Here is a 24,603-nt window from a genome sequence, read left to right as displayed (position 1 = left end):
TAAAAAGTTTTACACACATCTCATCATCTATTAAGTTTTCATGGTAAGTTTTTAAAACTATTTATCTTCTCTTAAGCTAGCAACATGAGAAATACTGAAGCTTTAGATAAAGCTGCAGGATGAAGAACTGGAGTATATGGAATTGTGACTGGATAAAATGCAAATGTGGGGAACCTGAAAATATTTGGGAAACCCCCTCAATAAGATAGTAAAATAGATCTGTGTTGTGTAATGGTTAAGATTAGGATAGCTGAATGGTTCAGAGCACAGAATCTGGAGCCAGAGTGTCTGGATGTGAGTCCCATCTCAGACACTTACTGGCTGTGTGATCTTGGGTAAGTAAATTAACCTCTCTGTGCCTCAGTTTCACAGTTGTACAATGAGAGTGATAATAGCATCTACCTTACAAGTTATTATGATGATTAATGAATTTAGAATCATGTCTCAGTACATATAAGAAAGCACTATGTATGTGTTAGCTTGTTATCTATAAGTATCTTTCAATTCTAAATTTTCTGGTAGAAAAATTTGCAATTTTAAGGTAGTAGCAGTATTTGTTTAAAATGTTTGAATAGGTCATCCAAAAAATTCATATTGACAATATCTCAGTTATATATCCTAAAGGAATTATTTGCAGCCATTGACCCCTAATGAGATGACCATTTCTTGTCAATGGTCACTCATATACAAAATGCCCTATTCTTTCATGCCATCCTTGAGTTTCGGTTTGGTGATGACATGTGACAGTGGTGAGATTATGGTACAGGAAGATCATGGGAGCAAATAAGTTTTACAGGTCTTAGGTGGTACTGATAGTGATAGCAAAAAGGGTTTTTGAACCCTTCCATAATGTGATGTCCAGGTTACCCTCATTTCAGTTCTGGTTTGGTATTTTAGCAAGGCTATTCAGGCTCACAGATGCTTGTGGTTTTCCCATTGGTGAATTTTCCATTTATTTTGTAGATTTGTTGGTTTTGGATTCAAAGTAAATTGACAATGTCATTAGAACCATTTCTAGGTCTTACTAGTTAATCGAAGTGTTCAAGGTAGACTTGTTGCTTTGAAACCAAAACCAGAGACACAAGTTTCTGTTTTTCCTTACCCTGACATATTGGTCCCAGTGTGTTAGAAAACATTAATTCTCTGCAGAAGGAATAAAGAGGCAGTGTAACATGGTGTAAACAGAATGGACTGTAGCTAAAGGGGTAGATTTGAATTCCAGATGCAGGTCTTGGATAAGTTGTTAGATTCTTGGTGCCTCAGTTTCTTCATTCATGAAACAGGGATAAAGTAGTATTTTATTTCACAGGCTTTTTGTGAGGATTAAATGAATTACTATTTATAAAGAACTTAGGATAGTGCCTGGTACATAGTAAGTGCTATTGTAAATATTAGCTATTATTAATTACACCTTTAGTTAACTCTGCTTAATTGGTCCTATTTGTGTGTATTTAATGACTGAGGAAGAGCTTTTCTTTCTTTTTCCTTCTTTCAGTTTTACTAAGGTATAACTGACTTACTGCAAGGAAGAGCTTTTTGCTTTTTTCTTTTTTTGGCCTGGTGTTTCTCAAGTTCTTTTAAGAAACATTTCAGGAATAAAACCCTCTTAAATGTTTATTTTCCTATTCTTAAATCTGGTATCAGTCCTGACTATAGAGAAACTTCCCTGATCTTAGTGGTAGATGTCTGTTTTTTTAAGCAATGAGTTGTGGTTTATATCTGCTAACAGTCTTTGTTTCCATTGATTATAAGGTAGTAAAAGCAAATTTTGATCTTTGGAGTAGTTGTACAGTGCCTTCTAACTCTTTCAGAAAAAGTAAAATAGACATGCAATGTAGGAAACTTGTTTTCATATCTGTCTAATATATATAAAGAATCAGGAAGTGGTTAGGAATAAAGTTAGTATAGTTATTATAGCTTATTCTTGTTGTGGGAGATTAGGTAGCTTGAATCAAAGCATCTACTTACTAGTTTTCTAAACCAGGAGAAAAAAAACACAGCAGTCTAATAGACATGAGGAAATGTGTGTTGAATCTTTTCCCAAGTTCCCATGTGATTTTTATATCAAGCTTAAAGCTTTGGCCTCAAAAAAAAAAATCTCCCCCTCTGCCTCCCATTAAAAGCTTATGGAAATAGTTTTTAAACTTTGGACCGTAAGCCTTAACTGATTTGAACTTTAATTGATTTAGAATAGAATAGTAATGTTTCAGAGTTGGAGAGAACTTAAGAGTGGTCATGTGGTCCAAAACTGCAAAAACGCATAGTTAAGGATCTTTAGTCCAGGTGCTTTGATTCACATAGCAAATTTTTGGCTAACTCCCTCCTCAGTTTTTAACTCATTGAGCATATTTTAAAAAATATTCTATACAGATGGCTCTTGTTTTACAACCTTTCAAGAATGTCAGTGTTTGATTTAGCAGGTTCATTTAGAAAAGTGGAATTATTAACAAAGAAGGTAGCTAAATCATGTACCTAATTCCAGAAGAAAGGGCATCTGAGAGTATGTTTTTGCCATGGTACACCACAATATGGATATATTATGGTTAAACATTTAAAGCATTTTTAGAACAATAGTTCTTCCTACTTTGTTTTTTGCTGAACCTTTGTATATGAAAAAATTTAGAAAACCCTCCTGTAGTTTGAATATCCATGGCTCTTTTCCTCATAGAGCCTCATAACTTTTACTTTATCTCTAAGTCCTTGTTTTTTATTTTAAAATATTGCTTTCAGTTTCTACCATATCCACATGGTTAGATATAGTTCCCTTTTTATCATCACAGAGGTTATTGAAGGTTTTTGTTAGCTTTACAGGTGTGGCTTGTTGGGAACTAGAGTTGGGACTTCACAATAGAGGGTCCTTTATAAATTTTTTACCCGCCAGATAAACTGAAAGTCCAGTTTGCCTACATTCATAATTTCCATTTGAATTTTATACATCTATTCTTTTGATGCAAAAATATTAAAACATTTATTAAAAACAGAATCCCAACACAGCCATGAGCATGATTTAATGTCCTAAGCATGAGTTAACATAACTAATCTGCTGGAGACACATTAAAGATGTTTAATAAAGTGGAAAATTTCTAGATGAGGAGTCATCTTATTGCATTGTTGTTTATAATAATCCCCACCCCACCCCACAAAAGGAACAACCTAAGTGTCCCTTAGTAGGGGAATGAATAAAATAAACTCTGTTTCATTCATGAATAGAATACTATCCAGAAGTTCAGATGAAGCAAGTAGATCTGTATCAGCTTAACTCATTCTCAAAAACGTATTGATGAGTGAAAAAACAAGCCATAAAAGCATATATTTAGTACATCACCATTTGTGTAAAATTATAAAGCATATAAAACAATGATACATACTTATAGATATATATATATATATAGTAGAAAAAATTTAAGTGCATGTAAATGAAATGCACTAGCTTTAGGCCAGAAGTAAACCCCAGAGGACTGAAAGGGATGGGAAGATAAGCCTTTAGCTAAATGTAATTTTTTGCTTCTTTATACATTAAAATATCTGAAGCAAATATGGTAAATTGTTAACATTTGTTAAATCTAGTTCTTTTTAACATCTTTATGGTCATTATGTTAAGCAATCTGTCCAATAAAGAATTTATTTCTTCTGAGGTTATGTCTTATTCTTCCATTAGGAACATAGTCCTCTGTCTTACTGTTTCACACAATTCCCTGTGTTTATTTCTATTTTCAAGCCTAAAGTTCTGGGGGCTTATCCTCCTAATGCAGGGTCCTCAGGCTGGGGAACCCAGTGTGGGCCTTGGACTCCTTGGGGAAGACCTATGTGATTGTAATATTGCTCTTATTTGTGGGTTGCCGTCCCTGGGATGTGGGTCCTGAACCACTGTAGAAATATTCTGGAAATGAAGCTAATCTCCTAAGCCCATTTAGAAATTGGAGAAGAATCATGGAGCTCCTCCACTCCAGCTTTCCTTTCTCCTTCTCTCTTCTTCTGGAGCCACATTTGTTAAATCTAGGTGGTGAGTAAATGGGTGTTTGTTCTGGTAGTCTCTTACTATTTAAAAAATATTTCTTAAAGTAAGTTTATTTTCTTTACATATTATTCTCAGTAAATGAATCTGTCCTCATATACAAAGAGAGTGTCCTTGCAGGCACTCTCTTTCACGTGTGCACAAACACATCCTGTCACATTTATTCCTTTAACAAGTATTTATTAAACATTTCTACATAATAGCACTGTTTGGGATGCTACAGATACAGCAGTGAACAAAACAAAGCCATTACCATCATAGAACTTAGTTCTAGTGGTAGGAGGCAGATAGTAATAATAATAAAATAATAATAATAATAATAGTAATAATAATAATATACAGTGTGCCAAGTGGGGAGAAAAGGCAGATGGGGTGATAGGAAGGACTGGGCAGGGTAGAGGGAGGTTTGGCATCGCGTATAAGGCAATGAGAGGAGGGCTGTCTAATAAAGTGACGTTTGAGTTGAGACCTAAAAGGAGGTGAGAAAGTGTGCTTTGTGACTCTGTCTGTCACCATCTAATGCCAAGTGGTGGCATTTCCCAAGGTACATCTCCATTTCAGACTTTTTGCCCTAGCTCCATTTGATTCTGTACTTGGATATCTAATAGATGTTTCAAACTTAATATGTCCAAAACTGAACTCCTTTTCTTTACCCCCAAATCTGCTTTAACCATGGTCTTCTCCATCTCAGTTTTAGCTGGGATTAGGAATTTGAAACTCTTTGGGGAGTAGCTGTTATTTAAAAGCATGGTACTGAATAGATGAGATCATTTAGCAAAAGTAAAGAAAAGAAGAGATCACTTTTAATGATCAGGAAAAGAGAGAGGATGCCACAAGGCAGACTGAGGAGTGGCCAGAGATTTGGTAGGGGAGGGACCAGGAAAGTATGATGCCTCTAAAGCCAAGAAAAGAGAATGTTTCAGGAAGGGAGTCATTTGTGGTATCAAAATCTGCTAAAAGTTTGAATAAGATGAAGACTAAGAGCCAACTGTTAGACTTGGCATCATTAAAGTTGTTAAGGTGTTCTTTTAAGGAATGGTGGGATTAAGGTGGCTTGTAATGAATTCATGACAATAGGAAGTAAGGAAATGGATATGACAAATTACAACTCTTGAATTTGGGTATAAAAAACTGCAGAAAAACCTGGCAATATCTGAAAGATGTTATGGAATCCACATGAGTAGATATTTGTTATGTTTATCATTTCTGCCAAAAATTTGGACTTAGAATCAAATCTAAATTGTTATGACTTTCTTTTGTTTTAAAGGGTCAGATTTTCCTCATGTTATTGCTGTTGCAAGGGAAAATATATTTTACTTCTGAAAGATAAGAGGGCAGTAACTCCACTGAAATGCTGACAAGATAACCAGTTGAAAATAGAACTCTGTCACTACATTGAGATAATGCATACTGGAGAGATCAAAGAGATTCCATTTTATTAAGTTACTACCTTTTAAAATTAAGTGATATTTCCTTTTTTTTTTTTTTAATTCAGTGGGGATCAGCAGTGTACCTATGTTATAAAAAATCGGTGGCAAAGACTAACACTATATCTTACAAAGCTGGTAAGTATAGTTTTTCATGGAATATTTAATATATAAGTGTATTATGGGACCAGTAAGATTAAAGAAAAAAAACCAAAACCTGTATAACAATGTGTTAGTTTCAGGACTGGGACTATAATCCATGTCTTTAGATTCTGTTTTGTCTTGATCCCTACTTTATTGGATAGTTAATGGAACATTAAATTTTTTTTTTTTTTTGCAGGGGGTAGGTAATTAGGTTTATTTATTTGGTTTTTCAGTGGAGGTACTGGGGATTGAACCCAGGACCTCATGCATGCTAAGCATGCTCTCTACCACTTGAGCTATAACCTCCCCCACAATAAAACATAAATTTTAAAAGAAGACAGGGTTTTTTTTAGGTTTAAATAAAAAATAGATACTGTTCTCTTTAAGTTTTTGAATCAATAGAAAATGTGGGAAAATGTTTATTTTCCTTTTAAATTAATGTTTTCTTAATATTTATATTAAATTTAGTCAAATTTATAGTTTATATGTAATTATGTTACAAAATAATCTGAAATATTGTAAACTAATTTGTGATTTTATAATGCATTGAAATTTTCAATTGCCAGAAACCTCAAAATTTCAAACATATTGGTATTATTTACAAAAGAGCAGATATAGCCTTTTAAAAATATATTTTTAAAGTTAATGTCTAGACTCCTACCTTTTTCTTCTACCTGTGATTTTCTAGGATCCACAATTCATCACTATTTCTGTAGTTTCTTAGAGGCTGTACTGTTACTTCATGACTTGAGAGAGTAATGGACAATTAACTGTAAATCTTCATGGGATTCAAACTGGCTGCCAAGCATATAATTAGAGGATTTTAGAACTGCCTCGGACCTTAGTATATCTAGTTCATCTCACTTTATAGATGCAAAAACCCGAGCCCTTAGGTTTATGATTTGTCCAAAGTCAAACTGATATTAGTGGCAGGGCAATCACTTATATTTCCTGTTTTATCATTTTATATTTAACTTCATGTCTGGTGATGGCTTCCACTTGACTAAGGGTTCAAGGTAGGGGAACCTATTTTCTGTTTCCAGTCCCACAAAATCTAATACAAGACTTTGTTCTTAGGATGTGTTCAATAGAAGATGCCTAGACCACTTTCTAGACTCATCTATTTAACATAAAATTAAGGCCACTTGAAACGTCATATAACCTAAAATTATTCAGAAGCCAAGCTTAAGTTGATACTATTTTGAAGACATTGTAAATATGTGACTCTTCTATTTTTTATATGTATTTTTCTTGTATTTATGGCAGAAGTTACATACATAGTCCTATGGAATATCTATTTTAACGTGTTAAAAAAAAAACAACCTTGAGGGAAAGTTACTGAAAGCTAATGAAGTAGATATATGTAGGTAACCATATTGAAATTTTTTAAAAAATAACATATTCATATGCTTTAAGGTAGTGTGACCACAAAATGAATTTTCAGGAGTGTGTGTGTATTTGTGTATGTTTCTTTAGAGTGATTTTTTTCTTATTTGCCTTACTTAACTTTTATGGATGAAGCTTGATAAATATTAAGCAGTTAATATGAATAGTTTGAAGATTAGTCTGTATGTATCCTACTAAAGCATTCACAGTTACTTGATGAACATAATGTAATGTTTTGTCTTCCAAGTGTGTTAAATAATAAAGCATTTTAAAATCATTCAAATTATGAGGACCCAAATTCAAGAAATGATGAGCTAATATTTATTATTGTCTTTATAGGTCTAATTTGTAGATACCCTCAAGAAGACTATGAATCCTTCTCACTCCCAGAATCTGTTCCCCTATTTTGTTTACCAATGGGTGCAACTATTGAATGTTGGCCACCAAACAGCAAATACCCTCTACCTGTCTTTTCTACTTTTGTGTTAACTGGAGCCTCAGCTGAAAAGGTATTATATGGTTAACAAGTGATATCTGCAAATTTCTTGTACATTTTCAAGTATTAACACCAAACAGCAAATACCCTCTACCTGTCTTTTCTACTTTAGTGTTAACTGGAGCCTCAGCTGAAAAGGTATTATATGGTTAACAAGTGATATTTGCAAATTTCTTCACATTTTCAAGTATTAAGTTTTATATAGTGCAAGGAACAATGGAAAAAATTAACTGGTAAAGTTGAATCTATTATGCACACCTCTTCCATTTGGTTGAAGTAACTATATCCAAAGACATAGGCAAAGAGAATTTTCATTCTGTCCCATATACCCAAATGCTTTTTTGTGAATATGGAGAAAGATTTTTCATCATCACATGATGACCCTTAATTGCTTCATTTTCGGTGATACAGATGCTTTCAAAGTAATACAAAAGACATTATTAAATATGCAGTGCTGTTTAGAATCATAGACTGTTACAATTGGAATGGACTTTGGAAATCATCTAGTCTACTGTCTTCATTAAATATATATTGGGAAATTGAGATCCAGAGAAATTCAGTGAATTGCCTGAAGTTGAAATTGGTATTTCCATATCTAAAATTCTGTCCTCTTGTCTACTAAATAATTATAATAAATTGTTTTCCTATAGAATATGTTGATACAATTGCTGTGAAAGCAACTCTTTCTAAACTAATGCAATTTAATTAAATGGCTTTTTATTTTTCAATAATAAGGAGATTGTGAGAGTAGCACTGTGTAGTGTTTGTTTCTGTGTACTTCAGGAAGGCAAGGGTATCTATTTACCAACATGTTTCTGGTACCTGGCACCTTGCCTAGCTCATGGGCATATAATGGCTCATAAGGGCTCATCCATTAAATAGTTAACTAATGATGTGATTGGAATAAATGCTGTAAGGTGTATTTATTAAATATATTACTTGTTTTTCAGGTCTATGGTGCTGCTATTCAGTTTTATGAACCATACCCTGAGGAGAATCTCACGGAAAAACAGAGATTTCTGTTGGGTTTAGCATCATCAGCAGACGAGAAGTCTGACAGTTCCAAAACAATTCACACTAATAAATGCATCTGTCTTCTTTCTCACTGGCCTTTTTTTGATGCATTCAGAAAGTTTCTGACTTTCCTGTACCGTTATTCCATCTCTGGACCTCATGTCCTTCCAATTGAGAAGTAAGTTAGAAGCCTTCTTGGTTCAAAGTTTGGCAGCTCTTTCCATTATGTGTGATATCTTTGTACTGGTAATTGAGTAAATTTTATATGGTTACTCTATTTTTCAAGAGTTATTTGAAAAAGAGAGTGGTGGTTTCAGTGTGGTTATATTTCTCTATTACACTTTTACATTTTTGTTTTTTTCAATCATTTTATCTTTAACAAGATGGAATGTTTCAGCTTTTGATGCTCTTGTAAAGTTTGGAGATCCTAACTGGAATTTTTTTTTTTTAACAAGTTTTGTAATTGTTATTTTACATGTAGTTTGAGTCTATTGTGAACCTTTAAAAGTATTTCATAGTATTTTTAGATAATATGAATTTAAAGGAAAAATGAGATACATGCATTTTTAATTCTTTTTAAAATTTCAGTGGTTTACTTTAAGATCTCTAAAACTGAGTTAAGCTTTAATGCAGTAAGATCTGATGCAGATGAGATCTAAACATCACCACTGTCTATTTGACTAGCGTTTATCCCTTCTATTACTTAAGCTTTGTGTGTTCTTAGGCAGAATTCTGACTCTAATGACAGTTGAAAGTGATGGAATTACCATAAGAACATTCAGTCAACAGTATTACTCTTTAATTTTTCCTTGCACTTTTTTGCTCTCATCTCAGTGGTCTAATCCAACAGTTCTCAAATTTTTTGTTTCCAGGACCACTTGAAGCACTTAAAAAATGAGGACCCCACCCCCAAGGAGCTTTTCTTTATGTGTTCTGTCAGTATTTATTATATTAGAAATTAAAACTGAGAACTTTAAAAACATTTATTAATTTTATTTTTTTAAACCTGTAGCATGTTGATATGAATATCTCTTTTTGAAAAATAACCTTTTTCCAAAGCAAACAAATAAAAATTAGAAGAGTGACATTGTTTTATAACTTTTTGCAAATCGAATGTTTGGCTTAATTGAACATAGCTAGGCTCTCATATATGCTTGTGCATTCAGTCTGTTGCAATACGTTGTTTTGGTTGAAGTAAATGAAAAAACAACCTGGCTGCACACAAATATGTGGGTGAAAATGGGAGGGTATTTGAATAGTCTTCTTAGAAAATTGTGGATTTTCTTTTTTGACACTGGCACCAAAACTTGACAAGTGTTATTTACTGTATGTTACTTGCAATGTGGAATCTAAAATTTTAGTGATGAACTTTCTTTCTCTGTTACATTAAAATCTATTGGTCTATCTGGAATTTTTACGCATGCATGATTTTGTAGCATCATACATTGGTCATTTGGAAAATACTGATTCACTGAGTTAATAGATACATTTCATTATCAAAATTTAAAAACCGTATTTGTTAATATCACCACCTATCTCATCAGAAAAATTTGAGTATTGAGAAATTGTCAGGTTCATGGTGGTAAGATTTTAATTTTCACTTGAAAGCTTTAATTATTGGCAGCGAGTGCCATGACTTATTTTTCTTGAAGCAATAGGCTCACTTCATTCATTCTGATATAGAAGTTATCTGCTGAATATCCAGTATTGGATAACCTTAATTTGTCAATCATTCTTTCAAGGAAAAATGGCATTCTGTGGGGGTGGGGATGGGGAACCCAGCTAATTCATTTACAACTCAGTCAAACAAATTCTTTTCCCCAAGACAACTGTCTTACTCCTGCATGCAGCACCAGGGCTTTGTGCATTCTTCCCCTTTCATCACACTGATTATTTTTTTAAGTATACACTACAGGATCAAAATATAATAAAGTTAATCATATTTACTGCTTCATCCAAGACATTTTTAAGTGAAACTGAATACAACAACTACTAATACAGTTTGGTGCCACTGCTTTGATTCATAGTAAAGTGCTAGCAGTTTTATCCACAATTTTTGCATTATCAGTACAAATGTCAACCCAGTGAAAAAGGCAGTTAGTGACTTAGTATTATTATAAACATAAAATAAAATATTTTTAACCTTGTGGATCTTCCCTGAAGGGGCCTTGGGGATCTTTAGGTATTTGTGGATTACATTTTGTTTTCTGCTGTTCTAACTACTTAAGGTAATTCAAGCAGATGTGAGTCCTTTGGAACTCATTCCCCTTTTCTTTTCTTTTCCTTAGATTGCGAGTACCTTAATGGTAGAAACTGATAGTATGTGCCTTTTTAAAAGTAATTCCCATCATGTATTACTGTGTCTTACGTATAGCAGATCGTCAAAACATGTTTGTAGAATTAATAATTTTCTCTTCTGATCTCTATCCAATTGAAATCATCTCAGTTCTGAAACCAAGATGATTTTGAAACAATTTAAAACAAAAGCATGCAGAACCCCCGTATTCCAAAAAAAATGACTTTTCACTATTGTTGCCTTTTTTCTTTTCCACAGTGTTCAAAACAAAACTCATCAATCTAACTTTTTATCTATTTTCTTCCAGGACAAAATCTGTAAAATCAGCAGTAGAATTTTTAACTGTTGTTAATAGAAAGTATGTTGTTCATATTTTAGAAACAGTTAAGCTCTTTTTTCTGGAGTGCTCTAAATGATTGTTTCACTTTTAAAATATGAGCAATTGACTAACAAGTATATTACAATGCAAGAATTAGCTTCTTTGATAGAGTCCACATCTCTGGTATGTTGTTTGTTATCTACTTACGGAGAGGTAAAAGTTAAAACGGCTTTTGAGACATTAATAACACAAACATTGTTGAATGTGAGAAAGTATTAATATGAAAAGTTATTGGATTTAGATAGAAACAACTTTAATGGGACAAACGGTTTTTGGTCGTTAGTTCACTTGTTTTTGTAGTAGCAGATATTTCAAAATTAAGGTACACAGAGCTTTTGACTCAGTCTGGACTTGTGACATGTTGACCTTTATAGCATATGGTATTTGCTTTGGAATCAATTGGGTTTTTGTTTGTTTGTTTTTAAGGCATATTTCTCATTTTATGCATAAAGTTCCTTTTCCATCTCCTCAGAGACCAAGGATTTTAGTTCAGGTAAGATTTTCTCAATAGAAGTGCTCTGTTGAATGATTATTGACTCTTTGAGAATGTAACACAAAACTAACAATTGTATATGGGGGGAAGAATCAAAATGAAATCAAAAGAGAACCAGATGTTATTTCATGTTGGAGTTTGGACCCTTATGGTTTTGTTAACTGCCTCCCAGGCAGACATCTAATGTTGCCTCTTAAATAAAGGCTTGCAGAGTTAAAACAGCAGACAGCAGTAGACATTTTGAACACACAAAAAGGGACTTCTTTCCCTACTTGTTCTAGGTATTTGAAAATTTGTGCCTTTGGCATTTATTCCCTAAGTTAAATGTATTAGAATAGATGTAAGAAAAAGTTGTGTGTTTTCATATATTGCAGGAAGGATTGCTCATACCTTTGTGACAGGGAGAAGTTTAAAGTGAACATAAATTCTTTTCCCTATCTCTTTTCCCAGTTGACTTTGTCTTTCCTTTTTTTCTTTTTTCTTTGTGCTCTTGATATGTAAGTTGTCTCTGTATTTAATCATTTATAAGTGATTTGTATAGAGAAAATATTTCATGTATTATCACTGTATGTGCCTCACTGTATTTAACACAGCCCTTAATGGAGTAGCATTCAAAATTAGAAATCATTTGGTAAATAGATGTCTACAAACCTGTGTGAATCCGCATAAATTTGAAAATGTAGATTTAAATAATTGCATTATTATATTGATACAGATAAAATGTCTAGAAAAATATCATTTTTGATAAGCTTTATAAAAAGAGTGTGCACATACCACCTCTGTCTTCTTGGTATTTAGTGCCAGAATATATGTATAGCACACTCAGTTTAAATATATATAAGAGATTTGTTTTATAGCAGAAGTTGGCAAGTTTTTTTCTTTTGAGGACAAAATAGTAAATACTCAGTCTTTACAGCCCATACTGTCTCTCTGAAACTACTCAGCTCTGCTTTCATTGCACAAAAGCAGCTATAGATAATACGTAAACAGATGCTCATATCTGTGTTTCAGTAAGACTTTATTTATAAAAATGGGTGGCCTGTGGATTTGCCCTGAGGCCATAGATTTGGTAACCCTGGTTTTATGGTATTAAATGAATAATTTAGTCTTTCAATACAGATTTGTTAAAATGGCATCAGGGAAATGTTGAGGAACAGAAGAGAGAGAGTTCAAAGTAAGATGACTTGTTAGTATTTAGAAGAGGTCAGCCGTCAGGACATATTTTTCAGGATCTTAGTGATATAGACAGTTTCTATCCTGGTGAGTGGGGATATTGAAACTTTATTGGCATCTATCTATCTATCTATCTATCTATCTATCTATCTATCTATCTATCTATATTTTTTTTTTACCAGAAGGTAGTGTTTTAAAGTTTATATTTCAAATACTTTAAATCTTCTTTCAGTTATCACCACATGATAACCTGATTCTCAGTCAGCCTGTTTCTTCACCTCTTCCGCTAAGGCAAGTAAAGCTTCACTTGTTTCTCTAAATCTAGTGTAAGCTAAAGTAACATTCAAGTATTTTCTCTCTTTCCTAAGTAAAATTTCAAGTGTTGATGGAAATGCTTCTTATTTATTTGTTTCTTATCTAAATTTCTTTTACTTAATATTTAGGTTAAAGGTCTTAAAGAAAACAAAAACTTTTACAATAGCGTTTGGTATTTTGTGTGTCCATTTATTATGATAAAGTACTTACAATTACATAAAGAGGTATATATATTTATGTAGATTATGAAAACAATTATTTTTAGCTTAAATATCCTCTGAAGAACAGTCAAATGCAATTAATTTTATTTTTAATTTATTTTTTAAATGCAATTAATTTTAAATTTAACCCCTAAGTGAAAACATACTTATAAATATTAAACCATGGAATAGAACAGTGTATTTCATCACCTTAAAAGTTCAAAGAAATTATGAAATATGCTTTTTCTAAAGTATCATTTTTTCTTAAAGTTTAATTAGCTGTGTAATTTTTCTAGCAGGGAAATAGTTACAGTATAATTAAATTATTTTGTAGCACATACCTAAGGGAGACCAGCTGCCATCTTTGACATTAATTTTGTAAGAATTGCAGATTATTTCATCACCAGTTCTCAACCCAGTGTGACTAGTGTTTTCTTAACCTTTGTGTGAGCTGAAAATAAACTAGAAATACTGACTGAGACTATGTAAAAATGATTCTAAATTACCCAAGAAGCTTCTTCTCTCTCTTTTTTTTTTTTTGGTAGTGGTTTTATTGATATATAATTCACATTCCATACAATTCAATGATTGTATTCAGAGTTCTGCAGCTATCTCTATATTCAATTTTAGAACATTTTCTCCAAATAAAACCTTGTACCCTTTAGCAGTTACCCTCTATCAGTTGACATGTGTCATTTTGGCTGCTATGAACATGCATGAGTTTTTTTGTGGACATATGTTTTTATTTCTCCAAGAGACTTAATTAGTTTTGCTTTATTTTAAAAAAAGTTAATTCAGTGAAGCCAATAATTTGGCATTATAAAGACAAAATACTGGTTGGCTTACTGAACTGTTTACTTTGTTAATCTACTATTTCATTACCATGCAGAATGTTTAAGTTTTGGTTATTAATTTGCTTTGTATACGCGGCTTGGTACATCACTGGGTAGCTCTTGATATTACTACTTTTTTTCAGTAGTAAAGAGATCTAGCTATTTGTATATCCAAATTTTAAGATGAGTATTTATCTTAAGGTTCATGGAATTTTTCTGATAATTACAGTAGAAGATAAGCCATGTTGAGATTTCCATTAACCGATTTGCTTCCAATCAAAGCATTTCTCTTAGAAATTGACTTTTTTATTTGAATGTTACCTACATGGCAGATCTTTTTATATAAAATGAAGCAGATGACTTTTCATTTTCCATATTGAATATAATGCAGAAATATCGAATGATTTCAAAACCTCAGGAAAGTTTGTTTTCATAGTGTGTTTCTGATGCAGTGTTTTCCCTATATAAGAGCAGCAGTCGTGTTTAAAGTTGAATATACAATATAAATCCTACTCTAATCATGAACTTTTCTTCATTATTTTGGATAGTGAGGTGTTTGGATCTTTATTTTTTTAATTCTATGTTTTTGTTTGGATTGACAGTGGTGGCAAGTTTTCAACACTACTTCAGAATTTAGGTCCTGAAAATGCTGTGACGCTACTGGTGTTTGCAGTAACAGAACATAAGATTCTCATTCATTCCCTACGGCCTTCTGTGCTTACCAGTGTGACAGAAGCATTAGTGTCTGTGAGTATCAGTTTCTTATTGGCAATCAGTTTTGTTTTAAGCCTAATTATTCATATAATTTGAAGCTATTTTAATGCTTAACTAAAATTCAGAGTAATGAACTTCAATTTTCTGACCACTAACAGTAGTTGTAATGATTTAACAAGCATTGAACTACTTTGGGTATAAATATTTAAAAGACAACTCAGTGTGTGTGCTGATGATTATGCTTCGATGTCAAACAGCTAAAATATTCTCCTATCTTTTATTTCTCCAAGATGATTTTCCCTTTCCACTGGCCATGCCCCTATGTTCCTCTCTGCCCACTGGCTTTAGCAGATGTCTTGAGTGCACCATGTCCATTCATAGTAGGAATTGATTCAAGATACTTCGATCTCTATGACCCTCCACCAGATGTTAGTTGTGTTGACCTAGATACCAACACCATTTCTCAGTAAGTACATTTTAGTGATTCTACACCCAGTAATCTACAACTTTGTAATATATGTATGTAATTGTATGTTTTGTGAATGCTAACAGGAATTTCTTTGAGCTATATTGTTTTTATATTTAGGATTTTTACCATCTTTGAATCAGTTCTTGCTATACTTTGGTGGGATAGTTTATTAGCGAAGGGTTTAATCCACAGATCTTTAAATATTTAAGAAACGTTATAATCTTAGGCTTGCTTAGAAATTTATATAAGGAATGTAAGGATTTTATAATTTTCTCTTTATTGGGATAATATTTAAGTTGTAGCTACTGGAGCTATATATTTACAGTTTTAAAAAAAATTCAGTGTTTCTCTTGTATCCCTTATTTTCAGTTTAACCATACTTAAGCTCTTCAGGGGAGAGGAAACTGATGCAATACCACATTGCATCCACAGGACATACTTAAAATAACTACAAGTTAGTTAATCAGTAAAGCTCGAAAGCTAGTATACCTCTTACAATTTAAATATGTCTGTGTGAAATAGGTTTTTTTCCACTTTTAAATAAGCATGTTTTATATTAAGGCCTTTTGATTTAATTCTGAAATCTTACTTAATTCTAGTCTTGTCATATGTCAAAATCTCAAGTGCTTAAACCATTAGATGAGCTCAGCAAAAAATAATTTTCTGTTATAAAGCATGTATGCTGTCAAAAGCCTAACCAAGAAAACATGGGACATACTTTGTGCATTAAAGCCATTTTATACATAGGATGCATAGAGCCAAAGATTCTTTACTGTGAACATTTCATTCTTTACCAGGAGTATTTAATTCTTTAAATATTTAAGTAGTATCTCTCTCTCTCTCTTTTTTTTTTTTTTTTTTGGCCAGTTGTTAATGTTACATAACAGAATGTTTTTAAAAATTGAAATTCAGGGTGGTAAATGAGTATATATTATATTTATTATGGTAATAAATTACATTTTCCCTCTTGTACTTTTCGTCAGTTTATTAAAAGAATTTTTCCTTATTATTTTATCTTTGATTTACTTAAGAATCTTTGATTCTTATCAAAGAAACGCAAGTTGATTACACTCATCAATAGTCTTCCATCTTGGTATTATCACCCTTCCAAACCTATGGGAGGACTAAACTAGTGAACTAACAGCTTTCCACTTTCCTTCATCCCAAATTTCTGGAGCCTCAACCTGAAATTTGAAAGAAAAAGAAATCCTAAGTATGAAATTTGTGGTTTCTTTTCCCTCTCTCTAGTTCATTAATATGTATAATGAAGAGTACGTTATGATTGTCAGGACATTTCTGAAGAAAGGGAAACCATTGTCTAATATATTCTAGGGGTAAAGCTGTATGCATAGCCTGAGCTGTCTCGTATTAGTCTCTGTAGTTTCAGAGGCAGTTTTTATTAACCCCTCTGGCAGACAGATAAGGAAACCAAAGCTTAGATTTTTAAGTAGTCTGTCAAAAGGCACGTAACTTATCCTGCCAGAACTGATTTTGAAACCATCACTATCTGACTCCATAACTAATACTTCTGCCATTCATTATTGGCTAATAATAATATAACTATATAATAATAATATAGCTTACATAATAGTAATCTTGTAAATGGGAGTCACAATGAATAAAAATTCAGAAGGCTGATATAGATCCAGACTCAGACACTAGATAAAACTCTCCTCCCCAGCCAGGTTTAAAAGTGAAGACATCAAGGGCAAGAGGAGGAAATTATGTGAGTAAATAACAGTAATTTGATGTCATGAAATGAAACCAAGATATTGTTCATTCATTTATGCTACAGACTTTTCTTGAGCACCCTTCTTTTGCTAGACACTGAGAATAAAAGGATAAACCAAGTACACTCCTTTCTCTTTAGTTGCTAATAATCTTGTCTAGCAAGGCAGGCACGTACACAGTGATGAGAAGGCTCAGCGGGAGGGCTGTGTTGAAAGTTTTAGCAAGAACATAATGTAAAAAGTGTTTCTACATTGTATTCTCACTGTAATCCAGGATTCCTAGTCCTGATCACGTTATAAATGAAATAAAACCTCATAGCAGGACGTCTGCAATTTGACCCTGCCCTATCTGCATTTTTATATTCTCATTTGTGGAAAGATAGGAAAGATTCCAAGACAGTTGTTCTTTGTCAGCTTAAGCTTTCCCATCCATTCTTTTTCCTTTGTTTAGTTTTCAAAGTGATACTTGCCCTTTTGGTTCTGTGGGAAGTTCAGGGAACATTACAAAAAAGTTCAGCAAGTTCCATTCTGCACCTGTGCTGTGTTGTTGTCTTTGGTGGTTAGAACATGAGTGATTTACTTTTCTTCTTTTTTTTTTCTCTTCATTTTTCAAGTTTCTTAGAATGGATATGTATTGCTTTTGAAATAGGAAAAAAAAGATCTAATAAATGAAGAATGGAATCAACAAAGCTTAACTATAGTTAAGTCCAGAAGCTTTATCATGTTTTATCACCATGCTCTTTTCTTCCCCGACTCCATATATAGTTTAAAAAACAGCTATGTTGTAATAGTTGTAATAAAGAAAATTATAGGAGTTCATCATAGAAACAAAGATACCACTTTCAAGCAAATATCCTCTTTCATAGTTATAAAAGTATTTTGGAATGTTATACTTTATTCAAATAATCTAGTATTACAGATTATTTCTTTTCTGAAAGAAACAAAACTAAGTTTTACTTACATTTTTAGGGAACTAAGAAACTAAATATTTAAATATACCAAAGTGTTTTGATAAGCTTTTTGGGTCGTAAGTTCATTGAAAGTTTTCTATAGTGCCTTTTCTTAAAGTCTGTAAGAAAAAAATCTCTTTATAGTAGGATTTTCCCAATATTAAGGTATCTTAAAATCTCCCTTTTTTTTTTAGCCTTCAATTTATCTATGTTTTCTGTTTAGTAGTTTAATTTCAAGTAAAATTTAAACAAATCTTTATTTTTACTATTAGCATGCTTATAACTTATCAGAAATGATAGTGTGGAGTTGTTTTTTTTTTTTTTTTACTTTTTTTATTGAAGTATAGTCAGTTTAGAATATTGTATCAATTTCTGGTGTACAGCATAATAGTTCAGTCATACATATACATACATATATTCATTTTCATTTTTTTCATAATAAGTTACTACAAGATAATAAATATAGTTCCCTGAGAAATACAGTAGAAAACCTGTTGTTTATCTGTTTTATATGTAGTAGTTAGTATCTGCAAACCTCGAACTCCTAATTTATCCCTTCCTACCTGCTTCCCCCTGGTAACCATAAGTTTGTCTTCTATGTCTGTGAGTCAGTTTCTGTTTTGTAGTTAAGTTCATTTGTCTTTTTTTTTTTTTTTTTTAACATTTTTTATTGAGTTATAGGCATTTTACAATGTTGTTTCAAATTGTCTTTTTTTTTTTTAGAGTCCACATATAAGTGATATCATATGGTTTTGGGGTTTTTTTGTTTTTTTTTTTTAGGTATCTAAAGACCTTAAATGAGTTTAAGAGTAATGACCACCACATTAAGTTTTGTAGTGGTTTCCATGATTTCAATGCAGGTGGAAATGACTTGATACCAACATGATTATAAGTTTTTGAGCTATATTTTAGTAGAAGATTCTACCCTTATATAAATTAATTTTTAAATATTAAATATTCCAATTTACCCCTATAGTATTTTTCTCCTGTTAATTGAAATATTTTATATGTAGAATATTTTTTGTTCAATGTGTTTTTTCTTTTCCCCTTTTTATATAAAACAGGTATATACCCACCCCTCCCTCAAAAAAAGGCCCGCCTAACAAATATATTATTATTGTCATTTAATCTCAGAACTGGAGACAAGAAAAATGTAGCCTGGAAGATACTTCCAAAGAAACCATGTAAAAATCTGATGAACACACTGAATAATTTGCACCAGCAGCTGGCAAAATGTAAGTGTATAACTTAATTGAAGGAAGTAATTTAATCTGAAGAAAGGATTCCGAATTCTTTGTCTTACTTGTAAAAGGACAGTGTTTATTGAAAGGAAAGTGGTTTTTTTTTTACAATCTTAAAGGTACGTGAGCATTAAAGCAAAGGTTTTAGAAGCTGAATGGGAGACTTATAAAGTTTGTATTTTATGTCATAATAACATTCAAAAAGAGGTTAAGGTGTTTATTTTTAAATACCATGGAAAAAATAATGGTTTCCACTTGTATATTTTCTTCATCCATGGAATAAAAAGTTAGTTTTTAAAATCTATGACAGCTGGTTTAAATTACATTAAAAAATGATGATTTCAGTGAGGTGAGGGCAAAGTCATATGCTTTTTGCCTTCACTAGATCTCAGTGCTGTGCTTACCTCAAAAAATTTGAAAATAGAAGCTTTCCCAAAAGCATTCAGAAATTAATCAAAGTGAAAATTGATTAGGATATGGAATATATTAATTAAATGCTTATATAAGAATATGTTGGCAGTGATCCAGAATTACCGATACGAGGATTTAAACCTTCGTTTATCTAATAACCCTCTTGGTATTTTATAACAACAATCCATTATGGGTCCATAATTTAATACTTATTGTACGACAGATGGTCAGTAATAGTGTGGCAATACTTGAGTTGCTCACTTATGTATTAGGTGAAATATAAACATGGGGCGTGGCCTACGTCCTTGAGGGCAGAATAGTAGAATAAGCACCTGTAGAATAGTTAGAAAGAGGCTTGGGCAAAGACAGTGCTTACAAAGTGAACCTTACAGCAAGGAAATAATTCAGAAGTGGTTCATAAGTATATTAGGATATGAAAAAAATGACATCAAATAGAACAGAATTTTATCTTATGGAACAAGTGACTTATGTACAGAATTTTATTTAAGCTACCTAAAAGTGCATGCATTTCTTTTGGATAGCAGCAGTTTTTGTAGCAATGTTTAAATATTATTAAAATCAGTGAAATAGCCCTTCTGGCTCTACTGAAGGGCAGAATCTTAAAGCCGAAAACTACAGACTTAAGCAATTCTGATAGTTAAGGGTCATATATCATTTTACAGCTTCAGAGCTCTTTCACATACATTATTTTATCTTTACAACCCTGAGGATGATAAGGTTGAGGGAGGAAGGTTGTCAGAGATAAAGCATAAGGATAAAGCTAGGATTAAAAGCTGCGCCTTCTGTTCCAGTGCCTTGTACTTTCACTTTTTTAACACAATAAGAATTCCAAAAAAACCTCTCTGAGATGATTTATTGTTCCTCATATTTTGAGAAGTTTTTAAATTTTGAAACAGTCACAAACTTTGTTTCTCTGAGCTTTTGAGAACAGATGCCCCATCACCTCCGAATGGGAAGTATTTCCTTCCAACAAGTATGTTCTCCTGCATTATTACGATATACTGTAACCATGAAAACCAGGAAAGTAACACTGAGCATTACTGCCATCCTGATCCTCAGAACAAATTCAAGTTCTGCTTAGGATATATATTATGAAATTATATAAACAAAGAGTTGAAGTAGCTTGAGTCCTTTTGAAAACACAACAGATTTATTATTTTTCTTTCAGTTTTATTTTGAGATATAATTGATATACAGGACTGTAGAAGTTTAAGCTATACAGCATAATGACTTGACTTACAAATGCAGCAGGTTTATAATTGATACCGTAAGGAACATTAGTTTTGACAGTGCTGGAGAAAACACTAACGCTGTATTTCTTCACAGTGCAGCAGAGACCAAGAGATGATGGGCTAATGGACTTAGCAATGAATGACTATGATTTTAATTCTGGAAAGAGGTTGCACATGATAGATCTGGAAATCCAAGAAGCATTTTTGTGTTTCATGGCCTCTATTTTAAAAGGTTATAGGTCATACTTGAGACCAATAACGCAAGCCCCCTCTGAGACAGCCACAGATGCAGCCTCTCTTTTTGCCCTGCAAGGTCAGTGATTGCATAGTATTACGGCTTACGTATTGTTGAGTTTAACCTTGTAATGATTCAGTCTGTTTCTGGATTAGTAGCTTATATTTACCAAAATACATATCTCTTTCAGGAGTATGTGACTGTCAATCAGTTGATAACCCATTTCCGTAGGATTAGTTTTTTCTCAGGCTCATTAGATACAATCCCGTTAGCAAAACATGCAGAAGAGACTATTTGAAAAGTACAGAGCTTCCTAACCATGTACACCACACTCTGTTGTATCACAGGTGTGTTCAGATATTGATGCTCTTAGCTTCCAGGGCAGCCAGGCGATGTTGGGCACACAGGGGAGCCCCTGGGTTGGGCACCTCCAGGCTTGAGCAGCCACATTTGTTTTACTTCAGTCTGTGTCATGAGTGAAAAAAGGTCGGGAAGCCCTGGAGTACAGTTTGTTTCACAATATATATTTACCTTCTTTTGTAGTATTTAATGTTTGAAAGAGAAATTCATTTAATAAGTATGTATTGAGTACCTCCAAATGCTATAAGGTATGTAAAAGATACATAGTTACAAAAAAAAGGAAAGGAAAGAAAGAAAAGAGAGAGCAGGGGAGAAGGAAGGAAAGGAAGATAAGAAAGAAGAAATGCAATTCTCTCTCCCATGGAGCTTATACGTAGTCAGGAAGATAAGCAATTTGAAAATACTATGACTGAACACTTCGGTTCCCACCTTGAGTTCACAGAAGGTCCTTGATCTAAAGAAGGGCCATGATCTAAAGGATGAGCAGGAGTAGCCAGGCGGAGTGTGAGCAGAAGAGCATTTTAGGCATAGAGAACGGTTTTGCAGTCTCTGAGGCTGGAAAGAGTTTGAGTTCATGGGCCCAAGAGAAGGCCCAAGTGCGGTGTAAGTGAGCCCGGTGAGCCAGGGAGTGAAATCAGGAAGTACACTTCTGCTCTGTGTCAGTAAGACACAGACATAAATGAGTACTCGAGGGGATGTAACTGTTGCTTTGAAAAAGCCCCATATATGTACATATCCATGGAGGAGAGCACACCAGTTTCGCATAGCATGCAGCACATTTGGGGACAAAACAGCAGTTTTTAAAATGCTTTCAAATTTACTAGTGTATGTGTCATCTTCAAGGTATTGAGGGGACGACAGAGACAGTTGTTGGTGGTATTACATATTCTGACGTTACTGACATTACAAATTTATGTTGAACAGCTTTCTTAAGAAGCCGGGACCGGTCACATCAGAAATTCTATAACATGATGACCAAAACACAGATGTTTATTCGCTTCATTGAGGAATGTTCTTTTGTCAGTGATAAAGATGCAAGCCTGGCGTTTTTTGATGATTGTGTAGATAAAGTAAGTAATAGTATTTCTACAGTGCCCTAGCTTATTTTGTGTGACTGTTAATAAATGTTGTGAATTATGGTCTCTATTTATAGCTTTTACCAGCTTTTGACAAAATTAAAATTAATTCCATTTCATCATTGATGCTTTATTATGAAAGTTTTGGTGGCCTACTAGATTTATAGAGCACAACCTCTTAAGAGTACCTTGCAAGGTTCACTAAATCATGAGTTTTAGTTTAACAACCAGGTCTGTAACCCTGCCTGCCCACTTACAATAGAAGTTTTTCACCTGAATATTTCTTCACTTTGGGAGTGAGTTTGTAGCATAATTAAGTGAGTTAATTCTACTGTTTAAAATTCACGTGTGAAACCTTCACTCCCCTTCAGTCCTGGTATCATTAGGTGGGGTAGAGCAAGGTGGGTATGCATGCTGGATAGAGAGGAGGTGGGGGAGCAGCGGCCGCGAGAGGGGTGTGTGTCAAAACCTGAATGGGATGAGGAAGGAGGAGCAGCCTAGGGGGGTGTGGGGGTCCCAGCCAGGTGAGGAGTCCATCCATGCAGGAGGCGGCCTAGCATGGGGACTCAGAGGACGAGCCAGATAGAGTGCCCATGCTGGGTGGACAGTCTGTTTCTAGGAGTCAGAACCTAAACAGGATGCAGGGAGTATCCATGCATGGAGCATCAGAGTCTGAGCAAGGTGAGGAGAGTGTCCCTGCTGGGTAGGGCCAGCAAAGAGTTGATCTGGATGAGGGAGATGCCAGCATGGTGGGGGCAGGAGGTTGGTCTGGAAGGAACTGTTGAAGCCACGTTAGAGTGAAGAAGTCATATGCATGGAGGAGGAGTGGTGTTGGGGATGGGAGATTGTTACACATGGGAGGTATTGATCAAATAAATGAAGTGCCAAATGTGTCTTGTAAAAATGAGGCATGATTTTCACGTGCAAGATGTAGTAGGAAAAACACTGCGGTGGCAATCAGGAGAACTTTGATCTCAGCTTTTCTGCTTGTGACTTTAGTCAGTCGTTTAGTCTTTCTGTGTTGTTTTCTTATCTGTGTTTAAAAAATATTACACAGAGAGATCATTATAACTGCATATGTCACAGCTTTCCAGGGTAGTATTGTATGAACTAAAAAAGTAGAAAGCATTATGACAATTTTTATATTTTGCTGGTTTTTATTCCACTTTATAGATTAATAGTTCCTTTGGTTTTATCATTTCATGGCTTAGAAATGTCCAACTTCTGAATGACTTACACATGTGAAGACAGGAGCAAGTTCAGAGTCCTGTGTAGGGATTTACACTTCCCTTTAAATTAGAACACTTGAGAGCTGCTTGATGTAGAGAAATCCTGTTTCCGGTGCTGATAGAGAATTAATACCCTAAGATGCCCAGAAATAACCACCCTAGTCCTGGAAATGCTTTGGAATAGGGAAAAGATGAATTTATGCCATTATTTGCTTAGAACTCATAATTCTTTTTCCCATAGAAACACTGAGATATATGGTGATCAGCTGTAGATTAAATGGTACAGGACCACAGTGTTGTGCTAGAAAAATGTATTAAATCTCTTTTTGGTGGATTGATATTCTAACCACATTTTAGGACATTTTGGGGGGAAGGGAGGGAGGGAATTAGGTTATTTATTTATTTATCTATTTATTTATTAATGATGGTACTGGAGATTGAACCCAGGACCTTGTGGATGCTAAGCATGTGCTCTACCACTGAGCTATACCCTCCCCTCTTAGGACATTATTTTAAGTCAAAATTTATTGAACTAAAATGTAAAAATAAAAAATATATCTTTGAAGTGTATAGTTTTGTTTTGGCAAATACAGGCTTTCATGTAATCATGACTCCAAAACATAGAACATTTCCATCACCCAGGAAAGGATATTGTTTTGGGGGGGAAATCATTTTCTGTATCTTGAATAACCTGTTTATAAGCAGACTTCTAGAACCCCTGCGTCTTTGTAAGTTGGGCTCTGCCTGTATAGGGCTTTGAAATC

At 33.5% G+C, this 24,603-nt stretch overlaps 1 protein-coding gene across 11 annotated transcripts in view; it reads left to right on the top strand.

Moving 5' to 3' along the window:
* The window catches only part of DENND4A (DENN domain containing 4A), a 118,954-nt gene that overhangs the window by 52,836 nt on the left and 41,515 nt on the right, over nucleotides 1–24,603 (top strand). For 10 of the 11 annotated variants that reach the window (XR_010380809.1, XM_064485477.1, XM_031452875.2 and 7 more), the window contains 10 exons: nucleotides 5,511–5,580; nucleotides 7,312–7,481; nucleotides 8,419–8,660; nucleotides 11,584–11,650; nucleotides 13,056–13,114; nucleotides 14,774–14,918; nucleotides 15,176–15,351; nucleotides 19,169–19,269; nucleotides 21,034–21,252; nucleotides 22,459–22,604. Coding sequence is in view for 10 of the 11 variants with exons in the window: in XM_064485477.1 (XP_064341547.1) it covers nucleotides 5,511–5,580; nucleotides 7,312–7,481; nucleotides 8,419–8,660; nucleotides 11,584–11,650; nucleotides 13,056–13,114; nucleotides 14,774–14,918; nucleotides 15,176–15,351; nucleotides 19,169–19,269; nucleotides 21,034–21,252; nucleotides 22,459–22,604 (1,395 nt within the window). In the remaining variant the exon portion in view is untranslated. Of the gene's footprint in view, nucleotides 1–5,510; nucleotides 5,581–7,311; nucleotides 7,482–7,585; nucleotides 7,607–8,418; nucleotides 8,661–11,583; nucleotides 11,651–13,055; nucleotides 13,115–14,773; nucleotides 14,919–15,175; nucleotides 15,352–19,168; nucleotides 19,270–21,033; nucleotides 21,253–22,458; nucleotides 22,605–24,603 lie in introns of those variants that run through there. The other variant, XM_031452876.2, reaches the window with a different exon arrangement.

The sequence above is a fragment of the Camelus dromedarius genome, chromosome 5 (genome assembly GCF_036321535.1).
Source record: "Camelus dromedarius isolate mCamDro1 chromosome 5, mCamDro1.pat, whole genome shotgun sequence".
Taxonomy (NCBI): domain Eukaryota; kingdom Metazoa; phylum Chordata; class Mammalia; order Artiodactyla; family Camelidae; genus Camelus; species Camelus dromedarius.
The sequence above is the reverse complement of the archived record's forward strand: the minus strand, read 5'-3'. Positions and strand labels throughout refer to the sequence as shown.